The 27,915-nt window shown below is 42.3% G+C and overlaps 1 protein-coding gene across 4 annotated transcripts in view; it reads right to left on the reverse strand.

Moving 5' to 3' along the window:
- The window catches only part of LOC124337507, a 46,103-nt gene that overhangs the window by 2,259 nt on the left and 15,929 nt on the right, over window positions 1-27,915 (reverse strand). Inside the window, exons 1-10 of one of the 4 annotated variants that reach the window (XM_046791518.1) lie at window positions 15,545-17,857; window positions 11,739-11,864; window positions 9,895-10,065; window positions 7,764-7,902; window positions 7,466-7,590; window positions 5,899-6,756; window positions 3,744-4,017; window positions 1,685-1,945; window positions 1,031-1,248; window positions 215-604 (exon numbers count right to left, since the gene is read on the reverse strand). In XM_046791518.1, coding sequence (XP_046647474.1) covers window positions 215-604; window positions 1,031-1,248; window positions 1,685-1,945; window positions 3,744-4,017; window positions 5,899-6,756; window positions 7,466-7,590; window positions 7,764-7,902; window positions 9,895-10,065; window positions 11,739-11,864; window positions 15,545-16,016 — 3,034 coding nt within the window. In that variant the 5' untranslated portion in view covers window positions 16,017-17,857. Of the gene's footprint in view, window positions 1-214; window positions 605-1,030; window positions 1,249-1,684; window positions 1,946-3,743; window positions 4,018-5,898; window positions 6,757-7,465; window positions 7,591-7,763; window positions 7,903-9,894; window positions 10,066-11,738; window positions 11,865-15,544; window positions 17,858-27,915 lie in introns of those variants that run through there. The other 3 variants (XM_046791520.1, XM_046791519.1, XM_046791522.1) reach the window with 3 other exon arrangements.

Here is a 27,915-nt window from a genome sequence, read left to right on the forward strand (position 1 = left end):
TCGATTGAAAAAAGGTAAAAATATAAATCAATAAAAAATTAGAAGAAAAAAATGTCCAACACACAATATGGAATCGTTAACCAGCGCATCGGGAGCCATTCAAATTGAACTAGTCGTGCGTGTGATAAATCATCTTCTTTTTCTTCTTTAGAATATAGATGAAAAGTGGGCGGGGACATTAACATGATAAAAAGGTTCATTTCATATTCCTTACTAGCTGGAATGGTGGGCCGGGTAATCATCTCGGTTGTGGTGGGTCCGCCGGAGGCTGTGCTGCTGCCCGTGCTGAACCGGGTCCCTGTCAATGTGGTCCAAGTGACGGTGCTGCTGCTGCCGCTGGTCACATCTGTCGACGACGTCATTGGAAATCGTTGGCCGCCGCCTTCGCCGGGGCTCTGCTGCGTTTCCTGAGGCCTCAGCGTCCGCCTGGGAACGATCGTGAAAAGGTGATGCAACGGATCGTCCTCGACGCTCGACGTCTGCCTCCCTCTGACGGTGGCGCTGCTCCCGTCGACTCCAGCAGTGCTGGGCGCCAGCGTCGGCGTCGGGACGGTGACCACTTTCAGGTTGCCCTGGATTTTATGAAAGTCTCTCTGCGCTTCCACTGCAATAGGAAAATCAAATGGGACCGACCCAGACACACACACAGAGAAGAGAAAGCAATTTAATCAATTATGAAAGTGGCCAGGCTTTTCTATTATTCGCTGCGCTGCTCTGTCGATCAAATAAAAGAAAACGCGCTGGAGCCCAGGAAATTGTTAGAGAGACAGGCCAGCAGCAGCAAGTCGGGACACAAATGAGAAATATATAAAAGGAACCAGCAGACGGCAACGGCGGCGACGGCGTTGGGTCTTTTGTGCGGCTCGGATCATCGAACTGGCGAAATGCTCTCAACTCGATTGAAGTTCAACGAGTCGGACGTGAATGATGATGTACAATAGTATAGAACATTTCTAACTGTCCAACTTGTTTTTTCTTTTTTCTATTTCTTTTTATTTCCTTATTCAATTCAATTGTATCGACCACCTACCGACGCAGGGATTGAGCCAGAGGAGTCGCTGCCATTCGGTGCAGTCGTACATGGCGGCCATGTCGCCCAAATGCTGGGCCGTCCGGCAGGTGCACGTCGTTCGCAAATCCGTTCCCAGGATGTCGAGAACCGCTCGCCGACAGATGGACGGCGGACCGGCGCAGCCTTTCGTCACGATGTCGACAGCGCACGCTTGAACGTAAAATTCCAATCGCGGCCTAAACAAATGAAAAATGAAAGAAAAACACGAATTGTTTTAACTTTTATTCGGGAATTTTTTTTCGGCCAGGGAGAGTGAGAGAAATATCCAAGTCGATTTGTTTTCTTATTCTATCCCCCACCCTCCCTGTCCATGTCAAAGTAGTTGCCCCCATGCACAGGCCCCATCGGACCCAAACTGGGCCGGCACTTCTTATTGATCAAATAACTTGCAAGAAACATATAACTCCTTTTCTTTTAGATTCTTTTTTGTTTTGTTCTTGGCTGATGTGCTCTAGACTAGTGTATAGTTTATGTGTTTTTTCCAACGATTGACGGCCGCCAGTTATATGTATACAACTGGCGGGAAATTCAAAATAGGCTTTGCATAGCGTCAGGACTTTTTTTTTATTTTTTGTTCAAAGTTTGAAACTGTCAATTGATTGAAATCTTTACTTGCAATCCGGATGGGCTTTGCATTCCTCGGCCAAGTGGTGACAGGCTGGCGTGTGATGAGGTGGACTGGCTTCGTTAGTCCCAAGTGCCGGAGACGATGACGCCATACTGCCGCCCATGGCCGTCGCTCCGCCACCTCCGCCGGACGACGCTGGTGGTAGCGGCGGCGGTGGCAAGTGGTAGCGTTCCGGCCGTCTAGCGCAATCTGGATGGAGCCTCTCCTGCGCTACTAGACACTCGTCGTTTCTGCTTTGGCTTTTCCTGTCGACAAAATTTCGCCCATCAGCACCGAGAAACCAAAAAACAAAAACCCAAAAAGGAAATCAGAAAAAATAAATCAAAAAGGAAAACGTGACGATGGAGAAATAAGGGAAACATCAAAATGTCAAGACGGGCAGACTCTCTCTCATCGTCGTCGTCGGTTGTCAACATCTTTGGATTGGATCACGGATCGACACTCTGGCGGGTCTTTTTAAAAAAAGAAAAGAACTGACAGAAGATTGGTGTACGAGTAGAGAGGACGACACCATTACATCGCCCAGCAATGTCCTCTTATAAGACGTGCCCGAGTCCAATTTGTCCAGGTCTCAAGTTCACCATCATCTTGACAGCGTTTAATAGCAACAACAACAACAACAACATTGCCTTTTCCTGTTGTTGTTGGGGGATTTGACAGTTAGGAAGCACTTGGGTTGCCAGCAACGTCTACTCTATACACTATCAAATGGAGCACGCAGCTGTGTGTATATAGCCGGGAATATTATGATAACAAAAGAAAAAAGACAAAAAGAAAAGGATCTCTCTATAATAATAATAATATCGAGCGGCGGGGCGCTAATTGACTGTGAGACGTAATCCTGGCCAGCATACAGTGCTGTGTAGTATATACGTACACATCTACAGCGTTGCTATATATACAGTGGTGGTGGTGGTCCGGTTCATGTGTCCCAGTTCATGAAGGATCGATTCGCCGCAGCCATGATAGTCTTCCAGCACGCACCGCCGGAATATACACACACACACAGCCAACTATATCTTGTATCCGGCGCGTATATAGCTTGTTTTCTTCTTTATTTTTTAACCCTTGAAGGTAGTATCAACGGTGGGCGGATGATCGATGCTTATATCGAAAAAAAACGGGAGCCTTAAGGCTCTCTTTGCCTATATTGACAATAGGAGCGAAACAAAAAACTAGAAGAGACGGACGTCTATACACTGACATTGTTCTCCGTGAAAGGTTTTTGCTGTGAGCCCTGGCCGCCCCCCCCCCCCTATTTTTTGTTGTCATCAATATTTATGTGTCGATGATATGCCCTGGCTTTTATCCTCCTGGCTCCTGTCCGTCCCTCATTTTCTTCGTCTCATTTTATGGATGACTTTGACACAGAGCATCCGACACAATATCTAACAAGGCAACAAACAGGAGCGAGAGGGACTCTCTCTCTCATCTCTCTCATCCGTGATGGGGTGCTCGGTGGGTATAACTCGCGAAAGATGATATACCCCCTCGCGAGCGGCCATCTTTGTTGACTGTGGTCTATATCTATTTTTCCTATTGTCTTTATTTCTCTATTCTTCTTCGCCAGTTCTAAATCTAGTAGAGAAATGATCACAGCAGCAGCAGCAGCACAGCCGTAGAGTTTCTCACAGTGATGGCGAGATGAGAAAGTCCGTCCCGGGAAACACAAAAGGGATTGTGAAATAATAATATAATTAGACGGGTGTGCGGAGTTGCGAATTATTATGCGTAGAAAATCATTAGCGAAGTTGAGCAGAATTTGAGCAAGTGACCGGAACAACAAAAGAAACACGGGCAGCTTTTGTGTGATGTCTATGATGATGATAGAAACGGCCAACTTGACCTACATATATACCCCAGCACAGTCCAGCAGTTTGTGTGTCTCTATTGTTCTGCTGTTATCATCATTCCCATTTAGCATCGACTATAACAAAGCCTATATCCTATCTAGGATTATATCCTTGATAATTATTACACACACAAAAGTCTAATTGACACACACACAGTGGCGTATAGAGATAATCATCATGAAAATCATACTTGCAAACGCAGAATGCCACTTCTAGACTCCACTGGAGGGGCGCGTCCTTGTAGAATCCTTGGAGGGCCTGCATGCAGAGGTCACGGTGGCAGGTGTCGGCCCCGCCGGCCATCCCGCTGACGCCTCCGCCGCCATTGCAGTAGCGCAGGAACGGATCCAAGTGCTTGCGGCACTGGAGGTCCGATTGGCAGTGAGTCAGCGCTCGGTGGCACGTGCTCTGATAGATGGACACCACTCGGCCGGCACCTCCGTCCATTACTTCATCCCCGCCAGCTGATGGGTAACAAGAAAAATAAAATAAAATAAAACCAAAAGGAAAAAAACCAAAAAGAAAAAAAAATTGCGCTGGCCCAGCACCGAATAAAAGTGAAATTACAAATCAATTGGAGAGAAAAAAATAAAAAATAAAAATACAATAAAAAGCCGTGATGATGGGCGGTTGGGTGAAAAAGGGGTCGGCGTGAGTTTTTGTGATGGATGGCGTCCGGCCATCAATAATCCTCGACAATGAAGGAAGAAAGAAAAAATCTAACAAAAATGGTGTGTGTGTGTGTGGAATCAAAGTCCTTCTCACGCATGAGGTTGCCTCCTGTCTAACTCCGGAAGACGGCCATTACCGATCGGTCTAAAAATGGTCGGAATATTTTTTTTATTATTATTTTAAATAAAATTCCAAGTCAATCCAGCCGACTGGACCGATCTAAAAGGCTCTCTCCCTGCTGGCGAATTGAACCCCCCACACACACACGGGTGCAGCACTATAGCCCAATCATCATCGGGGTTATATAAGGTCTCTCCCCCTATAAAAAGCTCTTTGTATTGTGATATTCGGCCCGGAACACTCTTATATTCTCCTTTCATTTCTTTCCTTCAACATCCAATTGCATTTCCCCCCCTTGGTCCACTGCTATCAAAGATAATACGTGTAATAATAGCCAAGTGGCTTTTTATAGCGTGTGTCATCTCCAGCAGGGGCTGAATCGGTCGAACCAACGACGGACATATCGAAAGAAGTTTGGGAACATATAAATGCAACATTCGATTTTCGTTTCGTTTTCCTTATTTGTCGTTTGAAACAAAAGGAAAAAAGATCGGCCCCGGATCATTCCCTTTTTCCCCGATTCGACGTCTATAACGACCGATAACGACTAGACGTATAAAGGTCTTGTCATCTCGGCACGCTATCGAATGATCACGGAACGATAAGTTAGTGGCACGCAGGATCTATTCTCCCTCTATATATATATAGCTTTGGCTGTGTGTGCCCAGGGTATATCTACCACGATTTTCTTCTTATGTATTCCGGAGAACACACACACACACCACCAAACAGCCCAGAGTCCGTCAGAAAGTGCAGCCCCTCCGGACGGAAGAATCAAAAAAGTTTCCTGACGTCAAGGATCTTGGATAGTAGTAGTACAGCTATCAAAAACAGATATATCCCCTTGACATGTGTGTTGTGTGTAGAGCGGTACGGAAAAGAGGCCCTACACATTTCAGCCCAGCGGTATAGGCTATAGGGTGCTGCTGGGCAATGTTGCCGAAGGAATCAAAATCGAACATAAGCCCCCTCTTCACTTTTTGGATGGGATACGACAATCGAATAACATGTAGGTCGTCCCCGCACCGATTACCGTATAAAATAGAAGATTGCAGTCTAAAAAGTATATAATATATACTAGGAACGAAACAAAGAAAAAAGGAAATAATAATAATAATAATCAAAATGGAAACCATCGGGGAATCGAAAAAAAAAAAATGATCCGAACCAGAATTCGGGTTCCTATTTATATATATATGAGAGAGAAAGGAAGTCACAAAATAATAATAATAATAATAAAAAAGGAATAATATGAAAGCGAAACGACTAGATGAAGAGGATGAAAGAGGAGAGCGCAGGATCGGAGCAGCAGCAGCACATATTCATGTGAATAACGGTGTGTAGTAGTAATATATAGGTGGGTTTTTGTCGAAAGATTTTCTTTCTCTCATTTGTTATTATGACAAAGGTATTTTATTTTATTTTTTTTCAAAATAAAGAAGTGGGCGGGTATGAAAAGGATTTTTGGCGACGATCCTTTGATTATAGTGGCGATGAGAATAATACATGTGTGTGCGGTGATTGTTTTGTTTAGGTTTTTAGTCAAAACCTACTGTGGTTGGATGACGTGACCGAGGTGTTGAAAGAGGAGGACGACGAGGTGCTGTAATAAGAGGCGGAGCCGTTGCCGATGGCTCCGGCCGCAACCGATCCGGAAGCGGCGGCGGCGGCCGAAGCGGCGTGGATCGACGACACGGACGACGACGACGAGTGGTAGCCGATCCTGGTCCTGGTCAAAGCGCTCTGCAGAAAATGGCTGAATCGGGCGACGTCAATGGAGCCGGCCTCGGCCGCCGTCCCGTGATGGTGGTGATGGTGGACACTGTCCATCAGCCGGCTCTCGATCTGCCTGCCGTCCGTCTCCCTCTGGCGATTCAGCGAGTCGTGCCAGCTGGCTGCAACGTCGTCGGCACGATCAAGCGATGATGTCGTTTCACGCAGAAGAAGATGATGAGCGGTAGGTACTGGAGTTACGGTGGTGCTGGTGGTGGTAGAAGTAGTGCCGACAAGGTGGTGCTCGTGCGTGGTGGTAGTGATGGGGGGAGTGCTCGTGCTAATTACATCGGTCGAGGTCGGGAGGAGTGAGGGCGGATCAGTAGTAGTGATGAGGCTGTTAGTAGTGCTGGTAGTAGTATCAAGTGCTAGCTCGTTATCATCTTCGTCATCAACGGAAGAAGTTGACGAAGGAGAAGAAGAAGAAGATTGCGGGGCGGATTGGTTATGGAGGTGGGTGGTGGTGGTGGTGATGGCGGGTGGCGGGGTCAAGTGATGGGGCAGATATCTAACAAGATATCGACGCATACGACGACTAGCATAGACCCTCGACGTCGTCGTCGAGTCGCTCAAAGGAGTCGCCGTGACCGACGACTCGGATCTATTACGAATAACATGCCCACTTGGGGTTGGGTAACCTAGAAAATCATGGCGGGATGCAATCAACCAACCGAAAAAATAGGGGGGGGGGGGGAGGGGAAAAAAATAATTAAAAGAATAAAAATAAAATAACTCAATCAAAAATAAAGAAATCAATGATAACAAACTCAATCGGTGGCAATTTTGATAAAATAATGAGAAACGTGCAGATTTGTATAATTCGGACTGAATTTTCACCTAATGCATGAGCTCTTCGAATTAAAATTATATACCAAATCATTTCGACTCGTCGATATATTCGAATTTTGAAAACAAATAATCCAAAGTCGAAAAATGAAGACATTCAACACGAATGTGCCGATAGATAATAGATATAGAGTGTGTAGTAGTATAACACGTAATAGAGATATAGAGTGTGAATGTAAAAAGATAGAGTGTTGCATCATTCGTGACAAGAGAGTGTGAGAGAATGATTTGAAAGTGCGCACCCTTTTTTTTTTCCCCTTGCGGCCCAACAAACAACCCAGCAATTGTTTGTTGGTTTTATTTCGAACGATAGTGTGAGAGCGAATCGTAGTGTGTATATACATAGTGAGAGCCGGCAATCAAACGAATAGAGACACTCAACAGCTACAATAAACAATCCAACAATCGAAACTTGCCGTGAAAAAGTATATAGTGAAATAAAACAAACCCAAAAAATGTCTCAAATCTAAGATCAAATAAAAATAAAAATAATCGACTTACCGACGCACGTATTGTTGTAAATAAACGAGTAGATGCGCTCGCATTTCTTCTGGTCGTTTCCTGGACAGAAGCAGCCGAACAGCGGAGTCATCCGCAATCCCCGCCAAGCATTGTAACACGTTTCCCTGCGCAAAAAAAATAATCATCAACGATCGTAGTGTAACAAATGATCTAGATTACATAAAAAAGGCGCAAGACAACGGGAATTGCGATGGATGAGAGTCGATATAAAAAAAAAAGAAAATGGTAATTGTTTTTTCGTATATATAAGCTGTAAGGAATATAAATGATGATTTACTTATCGCGGCAGACGCCCGAGCGCAGTTTGCAGTGCTCGCGGAAGTCGTTGTAGAGTCTCGTGCACGACAGATCCTTTTGGCAGACGTCGAGAGCGTGAGTGCACGTCGGCAGGGCGTGGATCGGGTACAGGTCCCGCTCTGTATATGTGTGTGTGTAAAGTGTGTCAAATCAAATGAAGAAAGAAATAATAATCTACGCCAAAAACTCAATTTTCTATCATATAGAAAGTCCTCGACTACTATTAGAGATATTTCTACGTGTCTTATCATCGTCATCTTCTTGTTTGATTGTGTCGTCCACATGTGTACGTATAGAGTAGAGACGCCCGCAATGTCAAAAGTGTCCGTGATAGCATCGCGACGGCCTGTGCTGTCACCGGATGCCAAAAAAACAAAACAAAATAAAAGCGGATAGAAGAGGACTGTGTATGTGTGTGTGTGCTGCTCTCCGGTGCGGATCGATGTCTTTTGTGTGTATTGAGTCACTCCAGTCAGAGTGCTCTGTGTACACAATAGACACACAAGACCTAGACGTCTACATATATCGTCTATCTTTCTCCTTTTGAGACTCTGAGACGCGCTCTAGTGTTTCCATTTTGTTTGCCCTTCCATCATCTTTTTTTTTCATTCTTCTTCGGCGGACGATGGACGCCGGACCTTAACAGCAGGAGCCAGCATCCAGCAGGGTACACAGAAATGGAAGACAAACCTTATCCGCCGGCGGCCGGTTCTTTTCTACTATAGTACAGCAGCACCAAAGTCATGTTTTTGTTTGTTTTGATTTCTAATATTCCACTTGAATTGGCCGGCCCTTTTCTTATCTCTTTTGATATACGCGGGTTACATCCAATCACCTTGCACTTCTTCTTCTTCTTCTTTCTTTCTTTTCTTTTCTTTTCTTGATGTACTTCATGGGTAATCGAATTTTCTGGGGCGGATGAAGCGTGACTGCACCCACCCCGACGGAGCCGAACGAGAGCTGACCAAGCCACAAAACAGAAAAAGAGAAAAAAAAGAAAAACACTGGAAGCTGCTGGATGGCTGCTGGCTGCCTCATTGTGTATAACACACACAGGAGCACACAGCAGCATAGCCTCTCTCGTCTTATTCTCCGTTATATCCAGCGAAACAATTCCATCATCTCCAGCAGAGATCGTGAGCGTGTTCGTTTCTCTCTCTTCTATTCCTTGACAAAAGAGCGACTGCCAGTTGTACAAGAGATGGTGAACTATATGCGCGCCGGGCTTGTGTGTGTAGTATCTATCTCGTATACAATTCATCAAGAGAAAAGAAGAAAGTCTGAGACGACGCCAGCATGACCTCTCGTCTCTCTTCTTTGGCATTCATCTAATTAGCTTGCGCAAGTGTGGAGCTCAAAGGCCGAATAACCCCATTGCAGCTCTGCTGGTTATATTCTATCTTGTCTTTTCTATTTAGTCTTGGTGAAACGTTTCCCGAACTGAGCCAATCCTACGGGCTTCCTTATTCCCCCCCTCCAAAAAAAGTTGTCCCTATAGCCCCCCCATCTCGCCCCCCGTCCATTTTGGCATTTTCAGTCTCTCTGCCAACATTTCAGTGAACGTGCGGATGGGGAAAAAGAAGAAAAAAAAAGCCTTTGAATTAGTTGACTGGCGTACGGAAGTCACGTTCATCCGTATGCACAGTGTGTGTGTGTAGGGGAGGCCAGCAACTCCGCTGGGAAGACAAATCGAAACGCCCGCCAAAATAAAAAAGAAAATCAAAAAGAAAAAAAGATGGTCTATAAAGATAGATTATAATATATAAGCCGTACAGCTCGCGCAGACACACTATTACATAATCAATAATTCACGAGTGAAAGAAACACACACATGTATACATCTATAAAGAATGTAGCTTATTCCTCCCCACACACGAATATATAACTATATAGTTTAGATATTAGAGCGCAAACCTATAATATGTCTAGACATTGTTTTCCGATCGTCAATTTTTTTTTTTTTTGCTGGGTGGGGTTTGATAGACGACGTGCAACACGGAATAAGATGATCTGCACGGACAAATATGACTTGCGCCATTTTATTTTATTTCTTATTTCTACAGTATATAATAATAATAGAGGGTTCAAAAAGAAGAGATTATATAGCCTACCTTTCTGGGTGGCCACCATGCACGGGTGGTCGAAGAGGGAGTCGCGAAAAGCGTTGCAATCCGGGTCGACGGACGGCTCTCGGCAGAGGCAGGTCGGATGGAAGACCGGAAAGGCTTGCAGGGTCCTGAGTCCGGCCTGACATTTAGTCACCGTCGTCGTCGAGCACGCCACTGAATGTTTCAGAAAGGGCGGCCCATCACAGAGTATATGGACATTCGGACGAGGCGGGTATAGGACGGTAGTATAGGTCGATCGTGTCGTCGATCAATTGCGACGTTGGCAAAGCAGCAAACAAGAAAAGACAAAACACACACACAAAAGCCAATGAGAAATGGATGTGTGTATATGCTGCTGGAGCGCGACGAACGGCCATAAGAAACAAACATACAGCACAGACCGGCGGTGCTGTTTATATACGCGGGCGATAATCAATAATCGATATATACACCGGTTAGCGTGACTATTTTCTTCCCTTTTTGATGATGGAATATACCTTTGAGAACTTGAATCAAACTTGGCGCTCTGACGACATTCTAGATGTTCCGACGGACAACATGGCGTGTCGGTATATTGTTTTCTTATCTTTTTTATTTTTCAATTTGCATCGACATCAATATAAACGGCCCGGACGCCCGGAGGTTATAAATGAAAACCATTTTCTGGATTTGGTATCATAGATTTGAATTCGACGGCGGGAAATTTAAATTTCACTTTTCGTGATATGACATATTGGCGGGTGTAGAAACGGATTATTTGAATTAGATTCGATTGTAATATCATAGACGACAACCCAGCTGCATTTGATGCTGCGGACCGAGTGCTAGTGACGGCACAATTCCGCGGCCGTCCGCATCTCAGCCAGCTGCCGGGCGGAAGTTTATTTAGTCCGGTAGAGAGAGAGCAGAGCAGAGGGTGGACCAAACAAAAAATGGAATAAGTAAATAGAAGAGATATCTGTCCAAATAAACTTTCCTGTCGAGTCCGAACTTGGTTTTCCGCTTCGACAAGATTCTCATCTAAAGGGAAACTCGGCATTTTCATGAAATATTTCCCACTCCAGCGTCCCGCTTTGTGTGTGTATATACGCATACTCCCACTTGACTATTACATTGATAACAAGACCATGTCTGAATATTATACAGCACGAGGGAGGATCTAAACTCTGCACTACGCGGGGCCAGCACGGCCCCTCGAATTATCCGCGCCACTTCACCATTGCTCTTCAGATATTTTCTAATGAAATAATCACGTCCGAATCTGGAGCTGGCTCTCTCCACTTTATTTGCGTGTCGAGTTTAATATATAGAGACTAGATCCCATCAAGTTGCATCACATGATTTAGCTGGAATTTACAGACGCCCGAGAGTGACGTGACGCTGGCGCCTGGTCCCCTGTCGTCTGCCGACCTATTACGAGACGTGCCTTAAAGGGCCGGCGCTAAGCGGCTAAAAAAAAAGGGGTCCCATACCCGGAACAAGGAAAAATTGGAGGACACTGGGGAGACAAAGGGGTTGTACACTATCCACAACGCAAAAAAACCGGAAGGAAATAAAAAGAAAATCAATTATTGACGACGCCCAGTAGGAGCAGTAGCTCTTTTCTTTTGCTGGTTGAGTAAAGACTAAAACAAACATTTGGTGGGTCGTGAGAAAAAAGCCGACTGTTCTTCTTCTAATAGAACCCCCCAAGAAAACATATTATTCCTTTTCTTTCCTTGGCTCTGCCCCCATTACATACGGGACTACTACAACAAATAAAAGAAACTCTTAAAGTGTGTAGTAGTACTACTCGAATTCGCCATTTTATATTGTGGCTGTGATGTGTGCTGTTTAAACATGTGTACCTGTTTCCGGGCCGCATATGTGCTGAATCACCGTTTCGATGGACTTGCACGACGGGTCCTCGGCGCATAGTTGATGGGCTAGTAGACAGTTGAGTATGGCGCTGGCTGGTTGGCCTTGATGTAAACCTGGGAGCAAACCAAAAGAAAAAAAAGACATTCGTTGTTTAGAAATTCGTGTGTGTGTGTGTACAAGTTGCGGCTCATTTGACTCTGCAACACGTCGTCAACAACATCAAGTATAGGATATGGCGTTGGCTCTCTCCATTTTGCCCCTTGGTTAGTAGAGCGCGAAGAAATCGATAGACACAAGCAAGAAGAAGAAGAGAATATGTCTCTTTCTCTGCTGCTGCTGCCAGCAAACAGCCACAGTTGTGTGTTCGCATGCGGGGCTCTTTTTTTGGGGGGTTTTGCTTTTGTTTTAGATGGGAACTTAAACACCCCCAAAAAAGAAAGAATATGTTTTTTCCCCCCCATTATTCTTTTCTTTTTTCTTTTACGTAAAATGCATAGATATATACCAGCACCACGTTGTTTCTCATTTTCCTATCCAATCCTCGGCTCTCTCGTTCAATCGCGACAGCAGAGGGGCCCAAAAGAAAAGAAAAATTTAAAAGTCAAATTGGGTGATCGGCTTTTGTTCCATTTTTCTTGAAATTCTCTTTCTCTGTACAGCACAGCATCAGACTGACGACATACACTATACACAGATAATAAATATTAGACATCCACTCTGCAAGCAGCAGAGAGTTTCTTTTGTCTTGATAACATAACTGTTCATCGGGAAAGAGAGACTATTATTCGGACATGTCGAACAAAAGAAATGAGGAACATATAAGAGCATCTATCTAGTTTCTCTCTCCCGCGCTTTTCAGTTGATTATTTCCCATTTTCCGTTTCAGCGATTCCCCCACTGGTGTATAATAATAAAAAAAAAACAAAAAAACCGCCGAACTTATTGGTGTGTGTGTTTTTTCGTTTGATAAAACATCGAGAGCTTTCGCTGGGCTTGTATATACGCGCGATTGGACTGCTCGCTCCATCAAGGGTCTATTTCCTCATCATTTTCTCTATAGGTATTATAAAAGCGCCCCGGTAGAGATGAGAGAACAATCAAAGAAATCATCGAGCAAGTTGCGAGAAAGACTCTCTCTCTCCCGTGTATATACAGTTAATGTTGGAAAGGAGAGCTTTGAAAATCAGAGCGAATGCCACTCTACATAATAGCTGCTCCCCCCTTCTTCTGATACTCGTTTCTATTATTGCTCTCCTTAAATTTCCTCCACACAACCACTTGATCCCTGGTCTATTTTATTTTTTTTTTTGTTCTCTCTTAACTATTTCGGTAAGGAGAAGAAATAAAGAGCATCAAATTATATTGCCGGCGTTCAATAATATCAAGAGTTGCCATCCCGCGTAGTTTCAACACACACAGGAGCGCGGGCGGCCGCCAGCACAGCACACGGACAAAAGCGGAAATCTGGTCGACCCAGGCCAGCCAGCCTTTCTCGACAAACTTCGACTAATTCATTGATGATGCTCCTGTTCTCTCTCTCTCTGTCTGTGTGTGTATAGAGAGTCGCGGTTGTTTTGACAGATATAATTCCCTCTTGCACTGCTAGCGGTGTGTCCAACCGCTATAATATGGCAGAGTCTCTGTGTGGTTTCTCTTGGAATCGCAACTTTCGTATGATAATATAATTCCTTCCAGAGTTTCCTATATATATATGTGTGTGTGCGTACTGAAAAGAGTCGTCGTCTTCTATCTTATTTTATTGCCCCACAAAAAAATAAAAATCAATACACATATAACGAAAATGTCAATTTTTTTATTTTTTGTGACTGGCATCGTATATCACCTATAATATATTTCTCGCCCGGCCGGTATATTAGGTGCCTATTTTGTTGTTACGAAACCTATTTTCCTATACTTTTTTGTTAGTTTTTTTTGTTCGGCTCGGCTGTCATCGGGAATATCACGTTCCCCTACACTGCACGACATTTGGATATTCCCTCAAGGGAAAGACGCAGTCTAGCAGCACTCAACAGCCGCAGTGGTATGTGTGTCTCCCTCCTTTCTCTCTCCTCTTGCGTTCTCCTGCTCCTCTTCTTCCTTTTTTCCTTGCGATATACACACACACACTTATACCGTGCGACATGAATGTCTCAAAAGAAGATGGAGATAATGAAAAACTTGAGTCTCCCGGAAAGACTAGCAACTTGAAATGACTGGTTCAATACTACTACTACTACACCACTTAAGAATTCCACAGCAATTCCACTCTGATTTATCAGGCCTATATATCTCTTATTCTCTTATACATGGCGCCATTTTCTCTGTTTTCAAAAAATCAAATGATCAAGAGGTTCCCCACAGACACATACGGACTCTCGTAGAGTCAATAATAAGTATCGATCGCTTTAAGAAAAATAAAAAAAAAGGTAAAGGATTTATATGGAAAAGGAAAAATCAAATAGAAAGCAAAAAAGAATTCAATCACGGTGGCGGGTGTGGGTGCGCTGCATGGGTGTTTGTGTTAAGCCAACGTCAGCCCACAGCGGGGAGGAATAGACGTTCAAAAGTCGAAAAGCTTTCAATCTAGTACGCCGTACGCATATAACCAATTCCCCACTCTGTGCAGAACGACTGCTGTTTGTGTAAAGATAAAGAAGAAATACAAAATCTTGCGTACACCGTACAGTCTATACATAGGTCTATAGTAGGTTTAATTCTAAAGTTATTCTACCAGCTATGTAAAGAATAATACAGACCTTTTTAAAATGATATAGGCTACGGTACACCTTATCAATTTGTTATTGCCGTTGCACGGTTTTCGGAGGTTATATAGACGTAACATCGGTGTCAATCACCCAAACAAATCATTAATGGATCCTCGGCGTTGGAGCAAGCGGCCTCATATTCTCCCCATCATCCTCTAATTAGATTTATCTCTGATGTATATCCGGGGCTTAAGATATACTGCTATACACAAGTGTTTCCAGAGGAACGTGAAAAAGTAATCATACAACAGTCTAATGTATACATAGTACCTATATTCCCATAGTACCCGATGGTTTATACATGAAGGGTCGTATAGCGTTTCGAGGAGGTTGAACGAAAAGTGACACAAAGAATATGTTTGATCGTCTCACGAACCAACGAACCCACGAACGAACCAACCATCAAGCGATGGGTTTAGACAACGCCATTAAAGATTGCGGAGCTCAAATATAATAGCTACCGCCACACACACATAGATTGGCTCTGCTGGCCAAGGGGACAGCAGGGGGATGGTCCGGTGTGGATCCTCTGCTGTGCGAGCGGGGGACCAACTCCAGGACGAGGTGCAAGTTTACTGGGAACTGTCTATTCTTTTATTCAAAGATCGAAACGCGCACAGTCGGGAAATACAGGTATATACATATACATATATATACGAAAAGGGGATGGGGGAGGAGGGGGGATATAGCTGCTATGCTATTTAACTATTTACGATCTCCTATCGATCTTTTACATGCATAGTCCGACCGGACCTTTTTATATTGATGGTCCGGCGCCGAGCCCATAAAATCCCGCGTAAGGTAGCCATATAGGTGTACTATATAGCTCACGCGGAATCGACTGCTGCACAAACAAGTCCGACACGCATTTCCAATCACGCGGGACGTCATTTACTTTTCTCTTTTTCTCTCTCGTCCGATGGTTTTTGTTTTATTTGTCGAGTTTCTTTCTTCTTCTTCGATCTTTTCACCTGTTTGACGCGGTTGGACAGCACAGACGTGATGTGGATCAATACTCTACATAATACCTGTCCCGGTCGTCGTCGGCACGTAATTGCTTCCATCCGGGGCTCCTGGATGCGGATGCTGATGATGGGGGTGGAGCGGAGGAGGCGGCAGAGGGTATCCCAAGTCCAGGCTCAATTCGGGGATGAATTCCGGGTAGAGGAAGTTGCTCGTGTCCGGATGCTCGGACGACGAGTGTGGCGGCACTTCCGTCGAGAATGAGGACGACGTCGTCCCGCCGACGCCGCCATTACCGCCCAATGGCACAGTCTTCCGGATGTCGGGTCCGGCATCGACGGCCGGCGGCAGTAAGATCAAGTCATCGCAGCATTCCCGCTCGGGGAACTCACTGGCGCCGGCCGGCTTCCAGCACAGCAGCAGGACCAAAACGGCCAGCAGCGGTAAAACCAGCGACGGCCAATAAGTGGCAGGGGCTCGGCCGGCCAGCAGTCTTAGGCCTATTAGCCTTTGGGTGGAGAAAGCTGCCGCTGTCATCCTTTCTCTCTATAGACACTAGCTAGCTAGCCTCTCCTTTTGTCGATTGTTATAACATCCAATCACTTTCCGTCTATTATACGCGAGACAAAAGAAGCCTCTTCTTCTCTCTTTGTCAGAGTAATAATAGGCTGAGGGAGTATTTAGTCATATCCATTTGTTATGCGTGTGTGTATAATATATCTGCTGCAGTTGTTAGATTATTTTTTGGTGCGTGAGAGATTGCTGGGTGAGGGGGGCCGAATAAACTGAAAACTCTGTGGCGGTTCCCTTGAAAACTTGGCTTTTGTGTGCGATCTAGATCAAAGATGTTCATCTATAGCGATGAATAAAGTTTCCAGTTGCTGTGTTTCGACGACTTTTCTTTTACTTTTGATTCTCTCTCTCTCTCTTTCTTGTTAGGTTATTATATCTGGTAGACAGTGCAAGTCGTTATGATACACACAGCCGAGTTTACCTTTTGGGCTTTTGGCGCTGGTGTGGTGCTCTTTTCATATAATATAGCTAGCGCTCACGTGTGCTGCTGCTGCTGTCTGTTATATATCTCGCACGCTCTCACGAAAGCAAAAAAAAAAACAACACGCCGAGAGAGAAGGGAGAGAAAGAAACACGCCAACTTGGGTTTTGGATGTTGGAGCTTTCCAGATTGATCGATCGTCGCTCGTCGAGTCGAGTGAGGAGAGAGCAGAGCAGAGAGTCGACGTCGTCGGGCGGTGAAATGCCTGCCGACTCGTTAAAATATAGACGACCTCAAATGATCCGCCCAGAATTATGTTCTACCCCGTGTATAGGATAGAGGAGGAAAAAGAAAATGTTAAAAAACTTATTTTTCGTTTCCAATCGATTTCTGTTTTTTTTTGGTGGGAATTTTTGCTTGGGGAAGGTCGTTCTAGTTAATATTGCGTTCGGTCAAGAGCAGCAGACGAAAATTGGACGATTGATGATGTAATATGTATAACTGTCTTTTTTTTTCTCCCCCCTTCGTCTGCTGGCAAACTCGTCGACCTAACCTCAGCCGTGTCAACGTTAAGAAGAATTCCCTCTACGAGATGAAAGAAGAAAACATTTCGAACATATAAAAAGGGAAAAAGGGGCCACTCAACGAGGGTCGGGGGATCGGCGCAACTGCTAGCGCGGGAGAGACCGAAGGAACGAGGATGGAGAGTTGTGTAAGATGTCACGATCCGCTTGGGTCCAAAAAGCCACAGGGTGCCACAACTGCCACCAGGGAGCGTCCACATACAAAAAGAAAAACCCGGAAAAAATTCCTTTTGGAATGTCGAGATTCCTTCTGATGAAGGCAAAACTATCTACTTGAACCCTTTCGAGTTCTCTCTCGCGATGATGAGAGCCTTATAGATTGAAAAGGCAAATCCCAAAAGAGCGCCAGATTTGAAATTTAAAACAAAAATCAAACAGCCCGGTGAAACAAAAAATCCTTTTTATCTTTTGGCCTTTCTTGTTTCGTCGTCCTATTGGCAAACAAACAGGCAGCAGAGAAGAGAAGAGAAGAGAGTCACACGGGGCCTGTTCGACACACTCTGGCTGGCACTCAGGCAGACGTGAAAGTCGGTGGAGATGCTACAACCCAGCGCAGCAGTTCTGGACAACACCAAAATGGAAAATAGCGGGCGACAGCTGTGCGCTGCTGCGCTACGAGAGAGAGAGACGCGGAAACACACAAGTTTTATCTTTCGTATTTCCCAACCGAAAGGGAAAATATAATATCAGACACGACACGACACACAAATAATAATAGGAGCGCGAGGACGACACACAGGATTTGACGCACTGCTGGCTGCTGCTGCCGGTCGGGACTGGAGTCGCAGTCGGACTGAGGTGATTTCCCGAGTCGTCACGACACGTTATATATCACGATCGAGCGTGTGTGCTGTGCTGTGTGGTCCCGCTTCCTATATAGGCGGTCCGTATACAACATATACTATAGTGAACACAGCAGAGAGAAGACTGCGCTTGTGCCCAGCCACAATTTCCCTTTTTTATTTTCTTCTCTCTCGTCTCCAGCTGGCACGAAATAAGGCTAGAGAGCACAGCTAGTAGCAAGTAGCTCCTATGCACACAAGCTTATGGTTCTATAGGTACAAACACATGTAAATAGGTGTACGTACAGAGTACAGAGCTGGAAATGGAAAAGGGTCCCCGAGGGGCGGCGAAAAAAAGATATGGTTATAATATTTGTGCAAGTCGATATGTGTGTGTGTGTGTGTGTGCAGGTTTGTGTTGTTGCTCTCGTATATACAGTTTCGCTGTGTGTATGCAAACGGATCGAATAATATTGTGACTCGTCGAACCTCCCCCCGAATAAAGTCGAGGCATATTACGCCACACATATCACGCAGTTTGTTTGGTGTACTGCTGTATGATGCTGTGTACTGTACATATTACCTATATGTAGCATGAACTGATAAAGCAAATCATTTCAAAATGAAAAAGAAGAAGAAGGTTCATCTTTTCTTGATTTCTCTTTATCCTCACGCCGAATGATATATGATTTCGACGGATTTCGAGGCTTCGGGAGAGAATATTATATGTTATTACTGCGCACCGTGTTGTAGCTTATTGTTAAATAAAAAAGAGAGAGCTTCGACGGTTCAATTACATTAATTGAATTATTCTTTTCGTTGATCTTAGATATTTGGGTAAGCCTTTTGCGCATTTTTACCCGGAATCCCCACCCAATTCGAAAAAGAAAAAGAAGAAGTAGTTTTCCTCTTTATAATTCTTCTCGTTAGGATATCTGCTCTTACGTCTCATCTCAAATAAAAAAAAGAAAAAGGAGAAATCTTTGCATAATGCTAGCCTCTCAATTTCCTACGCAGAATGAAGAAAGAAAAAAGAAGTAATCCTTGTATATAGTTCTTCCTCGTTATTTCTTTCTCTAGCTCTCTCCGGTTCGACTAATATAGTTCACCTTTCACGTCACGTCACGCGTCTATCTCTCGCGGCGTGTATATGTGTAGGTATATATCTTTACGTATTTAATACAGGAGAGGCTATATAGTTTTAATTATTCCGAGTTTCCCATCGATCCGTCGAGCTATTTGATCTCTCAGCTGCTTTAACTTTCTTTTATTTTTTCACTTTTTTAAAAATAATTTTAAATCTAAGAAAAAGGCCGCACCACGGATGTCGTGTCAATATTTTTTTTTTCATCTCTCACACGTAATATCCCACGCACCGAAACATCCCGCCAACACCCACCCCACCACAGGGCTCGTTATTTATTTAGCGACATCATAATGAGAAAAAAAAAGATGGTCGTTGTTATTATTATTCTTTTCTTTTCCTTTTTTCTTTCTTCTCCACCACAACAGTATTATAAATCATCAAAGGAATAATCTAATATATAAATAAAGGAATGATGCTGCCGATGCCTGCTGCTGTGTGGCTGCTGCTGGAAATGATGTGTTGCAGGAGCGTATATATGTGTGTGTGTGTGTGTAGGATATATAGAGTTGACACGGGTGCCAAGTAGGCGTACATTATTATCAAAGCAGACCGGAATGATGATGACTCTGGCGACAGCTCGGTCATTGTTAGTGACCGGAACGGCAGTTGACCACCTGTTTCATCTTTTTCATCAAGTTGATCTATTAATAATATACAGGCGCACTGCTTTGTGTATGATGCAATAATGTATCCCGGTGACAGATACTAAATTCTTATTTATTCTAAAAGTAAACTTAGAAGCTAATCCCAAATCGCTTTCTTTCCTGATTAATAGTTTAGACTGTTGCCGCGTTGTAACTTTCTTTGCTGTATATAATCAACAGTCAAAGTGTTGGGACCATTTGCCTTCAATAATGTATACAGGCCATTAAATCGATTGCTTCAAAAAAGAGATAATTTTCTTTCCCTCAAAAATGAAATTGCAAAAATGGGAGAACGAGATGAGAATTGTGCACCGTGAGCTGCAAGTTCATTTCCAATGAAACGATGAGTAATTGATGGCCATCAATGTACTATACCCAGGTGCATCCAGGTGCATCTAGGCTATTTATCGCCAAATCCATACAGGCCTAGTATATACACACCGGAGCGTGCACAAATTGAAACTGCACGAATACACATTTATATAATACCAGCAGCAACTGTTCCAAATCAAACAGCTGCCGATCGAACTTTCGTAAAGAGGCTCAAGAGAGAGATATAGCTACTATATAGTGTGCAGAATCATTGATATTTATAGAAAACTGATGTGAAAGCCAGCCCATAAAGGCCGCGGGAGGGTTAATCATTATTCATCGACGTTTGGGGTCGTCGTCAGCTAAAGCGACAGCCGCCCCTCCCTGCCTGAATAGAAATCAAAAGAAAATAAGGTGCCCGTGTCCTCTTGGCAACCTTTTGCATATGCTATGAATTTTCTAGATAGATAGGACGAAATCTTCATACACACACTATCTTCATATCTGCCTAATCTGTTAACTCGGGAAGAAATAAATTCGGTACGTGTTCAAAGACCTTTCCGCTGATTATTACCCGAAACAAAAAATTCCCAGAAAAAGTTCAATCGGGTTTTTTTTCCCCCTTCATTCAAATTTCGCGCTCTTTTCAACTGCCGAGCGAATAAAGTTGGATCGCCCGGCGTTATTCTTTATTTTTTTAATTGCTCAGAGAAAAAATTCTTCGGTCGATGATTGAACCGGAGCGGGCATAAATGCACGTCCCAAACTACTGCGCGATATGGCCGTCGTGTGTGTGTGTAAAAAAAAGGCGAAGGCGACTATATCTGTAAGTATGTAGCCAAGTGGAACCAATCTGAGTTGAAGTGACTATATACTCGACGACTCCCGGCGTATAAACGAGCTGGAACGACAGCCGTGGCTCACGGGGGAGCGCTTAGGCCGGTAATACACAGCGGCGCAGGAGAGTAGTATGCAACCTGCCGTTGATTCGCTCACGCTCAAAAGTCTTCTTGAAAGAAAGAACCAAGTGTATAGAGGGGAAAAGAATAAATCTAACATTTTATTTTTGAGCCCTGCATAATGGCAAAGCAGAACAGATTTTTTTTAAACGTTTAGACGTGAGAGATTTTTCGAGCAGAGATTTTCATCGATCGATATATCTTTTTTATATACACCCAAAGGCACAGCAGCAGCAGCCGTAGGACAGATGATGGAGATCCTCGTCTGTGTGCGTAAACTGATATTACAACGTAAAAAAAAAGAAGGGCGAAAATGAACTTTTTTCAGTGTATACCGTGTGGTTTATAGACCTGTATACTGGCAGATTATGTGGGATTGAGCAAAGAGAGTAGTATAGTAGTACTACTACTACTACACACCAACATCAACTTCATTTTGGGAATAGGGCGGGCTGACGGAAAAGAGAAAATGAAAAAAAAAAAAATCGGCGGATATTTTCATTCGCTGTCCTGTGTGTGTGTGTGTGTGTGTACACACCATCCATCTACTAGATCCTTGTGAAAACAGACCCGTCGACACCCAACAATGTTTCGCCCCTCGCCGGTGTAGTAGAGTCTATTCCTTGGAAGCCGCACCGACTTTTTCTTTTCTCGTACAGCTGCACATCCGCATATACAACATACACTACACCTTATATATCCACAGGCCGGCCGACTACATGTGTGGTGTATCTATACAGCAGTTGTATAGGATGAAAAATCGAAACGCTTTCATTCCTTTCAGTCTATTCACTGAGAGAAACAGCAGAGGTTCTCTTTGACGCATATAAATGCGCTTGGCGGGGATCTGGGCAATATTGTAAACCTACACCTGGCGCACGCCAGTCTAATAAACTCGAATTGAGTGTTTGCCCGCCCTATTTCTTTTGATACGGGGACGGCCGTGGAGTGTTATTTCAGCCGCTAGCAGCCCCCACTGTTGGTGGCGCTTTTATTTTTTAAAGACGTCTTATTTTATTATGTTTCTTTTCTTTAAGACGCCAAACGCATTCGGAAAAGGGCGGCGGACAAAAGATATTTGCCTGAGGCTCTACTTGCTGTTTAAAAAGCCGCCCAATACACCCACACTAGAATGATGAGAATTGTGGATTTAATTCGTTAGGATGGTTCAGACGCCTAGGTTATATTAAATATTGGTAAAAGAGCATCTTACTTTGGTCAGAGAACTATCTATTTTAATGATCAAATTTTCATTTGAGCAATCGAAGTCATGAATGCGAAGGGTTCCATCGATATAATGTTTACATACATAATTTCTTCGTCGGATATATTCAATTACCTTCAAGTTCTATTTCATCAATCAGTAAGAGTTACACGATGTTAGAAGAGATTCTCTAATCGTCCAAAGATACTGTTGCGAACACGCCTAAGTAGACCAAAAGTCCCTTCACTAAAGGTTCCTCCATGGATAATTCAGGGTGAGCGATCAGATCATATTTAGACGATGTGTTCACCTATCTGACAAAGCTTGTAACTCTTATAGTTCTTTGAAAATAATAATTGTAAAACTATCATTTAAGGACAAGTCGGTTGCTACAATTGGAATGACAAATTAACTGTCAAGAAATTGAATGTAACATCGAATTAATTTGATGTATGGGCAATGAAACGTACAGCACTGACTTGGTGTCCAGTTAATAGACAATGTTCGTTATCAAATAAAAAAAATCTACCAAGTCGTCTGGCTCTCTGCCTCTTACTGGATGGAGGAAAATAAAACAACAGCTATCGTTTAGTAAAATTGATTAAGCGGCTTTTACTGGGTGGCCAAAAGTGGCGCGTTTGGGGTATAGGAGAATAGGACCGTATAGGACGCAGGACGCTTTCCCCGGCCGTCTCTGACGGCCGAATGAGCGGTAGGAGACGTCGGCAATTGCATGGTTAAATGTCATTGAATTATCCACTGTTGGTGGTGCTTTTAATTTTGAAGAATTCTTATTTTATTATGGTTATTTCCTTTAAGACGCCAAACGCATTCGGAAAAGGCGGGCGGACAGAAGATATTTGCCCGAGGCAATCTGCTAAACAGCTGGCTTGCTGTTAAAAAAGCCGCTCGATTTATTATGACACTGGATGGGAATTAGCGATTTGATTCGTTCGCACAGTTCAGACGACTGTTTAATATTAAATTCTGATTAATGAGCATCACATATTGGTCTCAGAACCCTTGATTTTATTGATCTAGTGTTCTTTCGAATAATAGAAACAATGGTCGCGACGAGCTTCATTGGAATCATAATTGTGATTCTATTTTCTTCGTTGAATACACTTCAAATATCGTCATTTCTATTTAAAATTTATGGTCACGGGCAACCTTCTAGCAACCGGAAATAATGTGATTTTCAATCACATCTGTAGATCGGAGCTGAAGCTAGAGCTGAGGAATAAATTGTCGAACTCAATTATTTTTTCTTCACGGGCCCGTTGGTTTCCACCGTGAGTTTATAAAAAATTATAATTAAATTTAAACCTGTCATTTTATAAGCCAGTTGGTTGAAACACAAATTGGCGAAATTTATGTTAAGAAATAGAATGAAATAGAGTCTACTTGATGGTATTACGATGAAACAAAACGCACTAACTTGATGTCCTGTTAAATGACTAAGTTCGTTATCAAGTAAAACAAACCTACTAAGAACTAACTGTTTAACTAAGAATAAAAGACGTTTTTTATTATGTATCTTTGCTTTTAAGATGCCAACCATGTGCAGGGAAGGGTAAATATGCGATCCCACCACAGAAATATCCCTGAGGCTAACCTGTTTAAAAGGCCTTTCAGTTATAGCCTACACTAGATGAAAATTGTGGATTTATTCGATCTCTGTTTGGCAACGTAATAATTAATTTCTGATAAAAGAGCATCACACCCTGGTCAGCAAACTGTCGATTTTATTTATCCACTTTTTTTTCGAAGAAAGGAAATATTAAATACGACGAGCTACATCGTTGTAATGTTTACCAATGATATTACTTCGTTGAGTAATTTTCAAATACCTCATTCTATATTCGATCAGTTAGTAGGGAATAATTGCAGGTTTTTTTCTTTAAAAAAAGAATCCATGAAAGATTTCCGATAAGTTTCCAACTATATACCCGGGGTTATAACAATTCATTATTCCAATACAAATAGTTGTGAATCCTTACAGATATCAGACCTGTCTTTATTGTGCACCTCTCCTTATAATGATTTTAGTAATAAAAACTCTGTTTTAAACCCACGGTAGCTGTGCAATAGGATTCGCGAATCTACTAGAAAGAAATGAAATAAATTACGAAGTCAACTCGATAGTTATACGGCGGAACCAATTGTGTTAACTTGGCGTTCAGTTAAATGACTAAGTTCGTTTTCAAGTAAATCAAATCTACTAAGTCGTCCTGCCCTTACAGGAGGTGGGAAACATAAAACAACAGAAATCGCTTAGTGAAATTGATTAAGCGGCTTTTATACTGGTTGGCCAAGTGGCTCGTTCGGGGTACAGAGACACTACCCTCCACATCGGCTCAGACGGCCGGATAGAGCGGTAGGAGACGACGCCCGCAATTGCCACCGAATCACGGAACTCTTAATGAGAACGAAGCGCATGTCCCGCTATGGGAATCTCTATTTCTACCGAGATTCGTTCTAGTTGTTTGTCCCCTTATTTATTTTATATACGTACTTAATTATTTTTTTTAAAGAAACACTTAGTAGAGCGAAAAAACAAAGGTGTAGTAAATAAATATAGAACCAAGACTCCGAGACCGAGAGTCGACGATCGGGGACAATTATCCTTAGCTCACCCATGGTTTCTTTAAATCTAGCTCACCTAAAGTCGGGCCTAAAGTTCACGAAATCGTTGCGGGTAAAAGAGGCTATGTGTACATAGTGTTACTTCCACTCTGATTTACTCAAAAATTTAACACTTTCACGCCCGTCCAATTGTCGTGGTTTAATCATTTATAAAAAATAAGATTTTAGGTTTTTAAAAAAGAATTCTACTATTGTCATATAGAGGCAGACGACGGCAGCCGTATGTCTCGGAGTGAAATTTCTTATCTAATTCTACACAGATTTACTGTTATCTAGGTTAGCAATTCGATTTACCTTCGGGTTAACGAACTCTATTATTCTACAATGTTACAACAAGCTGATTGAAAGAGTCGACATGCTTTGTAACTTATTCAATAACCCTATTAGAGTAATGAGACACAGATTCACCGACCCACTTTAAAATGATCTTAACATCATAATACAAGATTTAATTTCTTAACATTCAGGAAGGATAAATTCTGACAAGAACTTGTCAATCAAACGTTTAGAGCAATCTGGAAAGCTTTACGTATTTTGCTCTTTCAATTAGTGGAGAGACAGGACCTTGATCAGAATTTACCATAATTAAATTTAATAAAAATCACCGTTATATACATGGAGAGGTTGTAGCCCCTAATAGCGAAACTGAAAGCACACTTCTTGCCAAATTTATTCATTAAGATATCTTGTTAGAGAAAATACAACATTAAAATGATTGCTCTACGCGAGACTAGTACTGCTCACGAAGCCCCCCTCAGCTAAGTTCAAACCTAAAATTACAATATTTCCAAAATTATAACAACGCCAGCCAATTTTGAACCTAATTCGTTGGCAAAGCTACTTCCAATTTTCTAACTTGTTTTCACAACAGACGTAGAACCAATAAAGACTACGAAAGGAACACTTAAAAGTCTATCCTTAAGTCACACACGGTTTCTTTAATTTAGCTCAGCTATTAAGTTCACGACAGGGTTGCGGGTAAAGAGGTTGTGTACATAGTGTTATTCCCACTCTAATTTAGTATTAATTAATTAAACACTTTCACGTCCGTCCATTCTTCGTGTCGTTAATTATTTATAAAAAAAACTACATTTGCTGCCATTGCCATGGAGACAGACGACGGCGAACGGTAGTGAAATTCCTAATTGAATTTCTACACCGATTTTCTATTATTAATATAGGTTAGCAATTCGATTTCCTTTCGGGTTGTAAATGAACTTTTTTATATTGTAATCTTACTACAAGGTGATTGAATGAGTCGACATGCATTGCAATTTATTCAATAATCACATTGAAGTTGTGAGATATAGAATTACTCATCAAGTTTACGAACGATCTGAGAATATAAACACTATTGTTTTATTTAAAATATGGGAATGTTTGATATCATCAACATGATTCATCATTCAACATCATTTCTCAATACTTATCAATAAAGATGTGTTAATATTGATATTTTGTTGATGATTGAATACTGTTTTTTATTCAGAACATTTCGTTAATCTGGTTTAATAAAATTAATAAATATAAGCATGGGGAAGAAATAACATTGATTAGTGAAGTTGATATCACTATTCTTGCTATGAATAAATATCCAGATGTCATGTTAATATTTTTGTAACAATCAAATCGTCGATCTACGTGAGACTAGCATTGCTCACGAAGAACTAATTTCAAATCTTATTGCAATTTAAAACAAAAACACACCTCCAACTAACATCGCAGCATATTTCGAACCGAATTCGTTGGCAAAGCTACTCCCAATCGTCTAACTGGTTTTCACAACAGACACATCATAACCAAAATACAAGATTACATAATAATAATCCCTTATTAAAACGAATGAAAGCATAAAAGTCTAAACAAGATCCTACATAAATAAGAACTCTCGAAAAAAATTTGACAAAAATCCTGCGTCGGCTGTTTTTGGTGAAATCTTTACATGGTGAGCTTACATGTAGGCCTACATATGACTGCATAATATCGATCACGTCTCGTTCGGTCTCGTCTTTTATTTACTCTTTTTTAGCACGTCTGATGTATTAGTGTATTGCATGGCGCGAGCGCTAGCGAACTGAAATTTAACACTTTCACGCCAGTCCAATTGTCGTGGTTTAATCATTTATAAAAAAAACTAGATTTTAGGTTTAAAAGAATTCTACGATTGTCATAGAGAGGCAGACGACGGCAGAGTATGCCTCAGAGTGAAATTTCTTATCTAATTCTACACAGATTCACTGTTATCTAGGTTAGCAATTTGATTTACCTTCGGGTTGTTAACGAACTCTATTATTCTGCAATGTTGCAATAAGCTGAATGAAAGAGTCGACATGTATTGTAACTTATTCAATAACCTTATTAGAGTAATGAGACACAGATTCACCGACCCACTTTAAAATGATCTTTACATCATAATACTAGATTTCTTTTCGTTTAGTTTAAGTAGGAAAAATTCTGATAAGCAATCTCAATCAAAGATAATCTGGCCTTATATCATACGATTTGCTGGGTGGAACTATTCTTTTAATTGATAGACACTTGATCTGAATTACCGTAATTCTATGCAATATAAATTTCCTAGATAACCATGGAGAGGATGTAGCCCTTAATGGCGAAACTGTAGCACATTTCTTGCCAAATTTATTCACTCAGAGATCAGGTTGGAAAGCTTATAACATTAAAATGATTGCTCTACGCGAGACTAGTACTGCTCACGAAGCCCCCCTCAGCTAAGTTCAAACCTAAAATTACAATATTTCCAAAATTATAACAACGCCAGCCAATTTCGAACCGAATTCGTTGGCAAAGCTACTTCCAGACGTCTAACTTGTTTTCACATCAAATATAACGTAACCAAAACACAAGATTACATAATAACAAACTCTTATTGATTTGGTATCAATGATACCAAAGAGAGCAGAAAGTCTAATCAAGATCCTACATAAATAAGAACTCTCGATAAAACATCATGTGACAAAAATTCCACCGGTTGTTTTTTGGTGAAAACTTTTCGTTCTTGGAGAGCTTAGACATACATATATGGCTGCATAATATCGATCAAGTCTTGTCTTTTATTTACTCTTTTTTAGCACGTCTGATGTATTACATGACGCGAGCGCTTGCGAACCTGCAGGAAAACACGGACAAGTGCGCTCGTTCTCTCG

This window comes from Daphnia pulicaria, chromosome 4 (genome assembly GCF_021234035.1).
Source record: "Daphnia pulicaria isolate SC F1-1A chromosome 4, SC_F0-13Bv2, whole genome shotgun sequence".
Classification (NCBI taxonomy): domain Eukaryota; kingdom Metazoa; phylum Arthropoda; class Branchiopoda; order Diplostraca; family Daphniidae; genus Daphnia; species Daphnia pulicaria.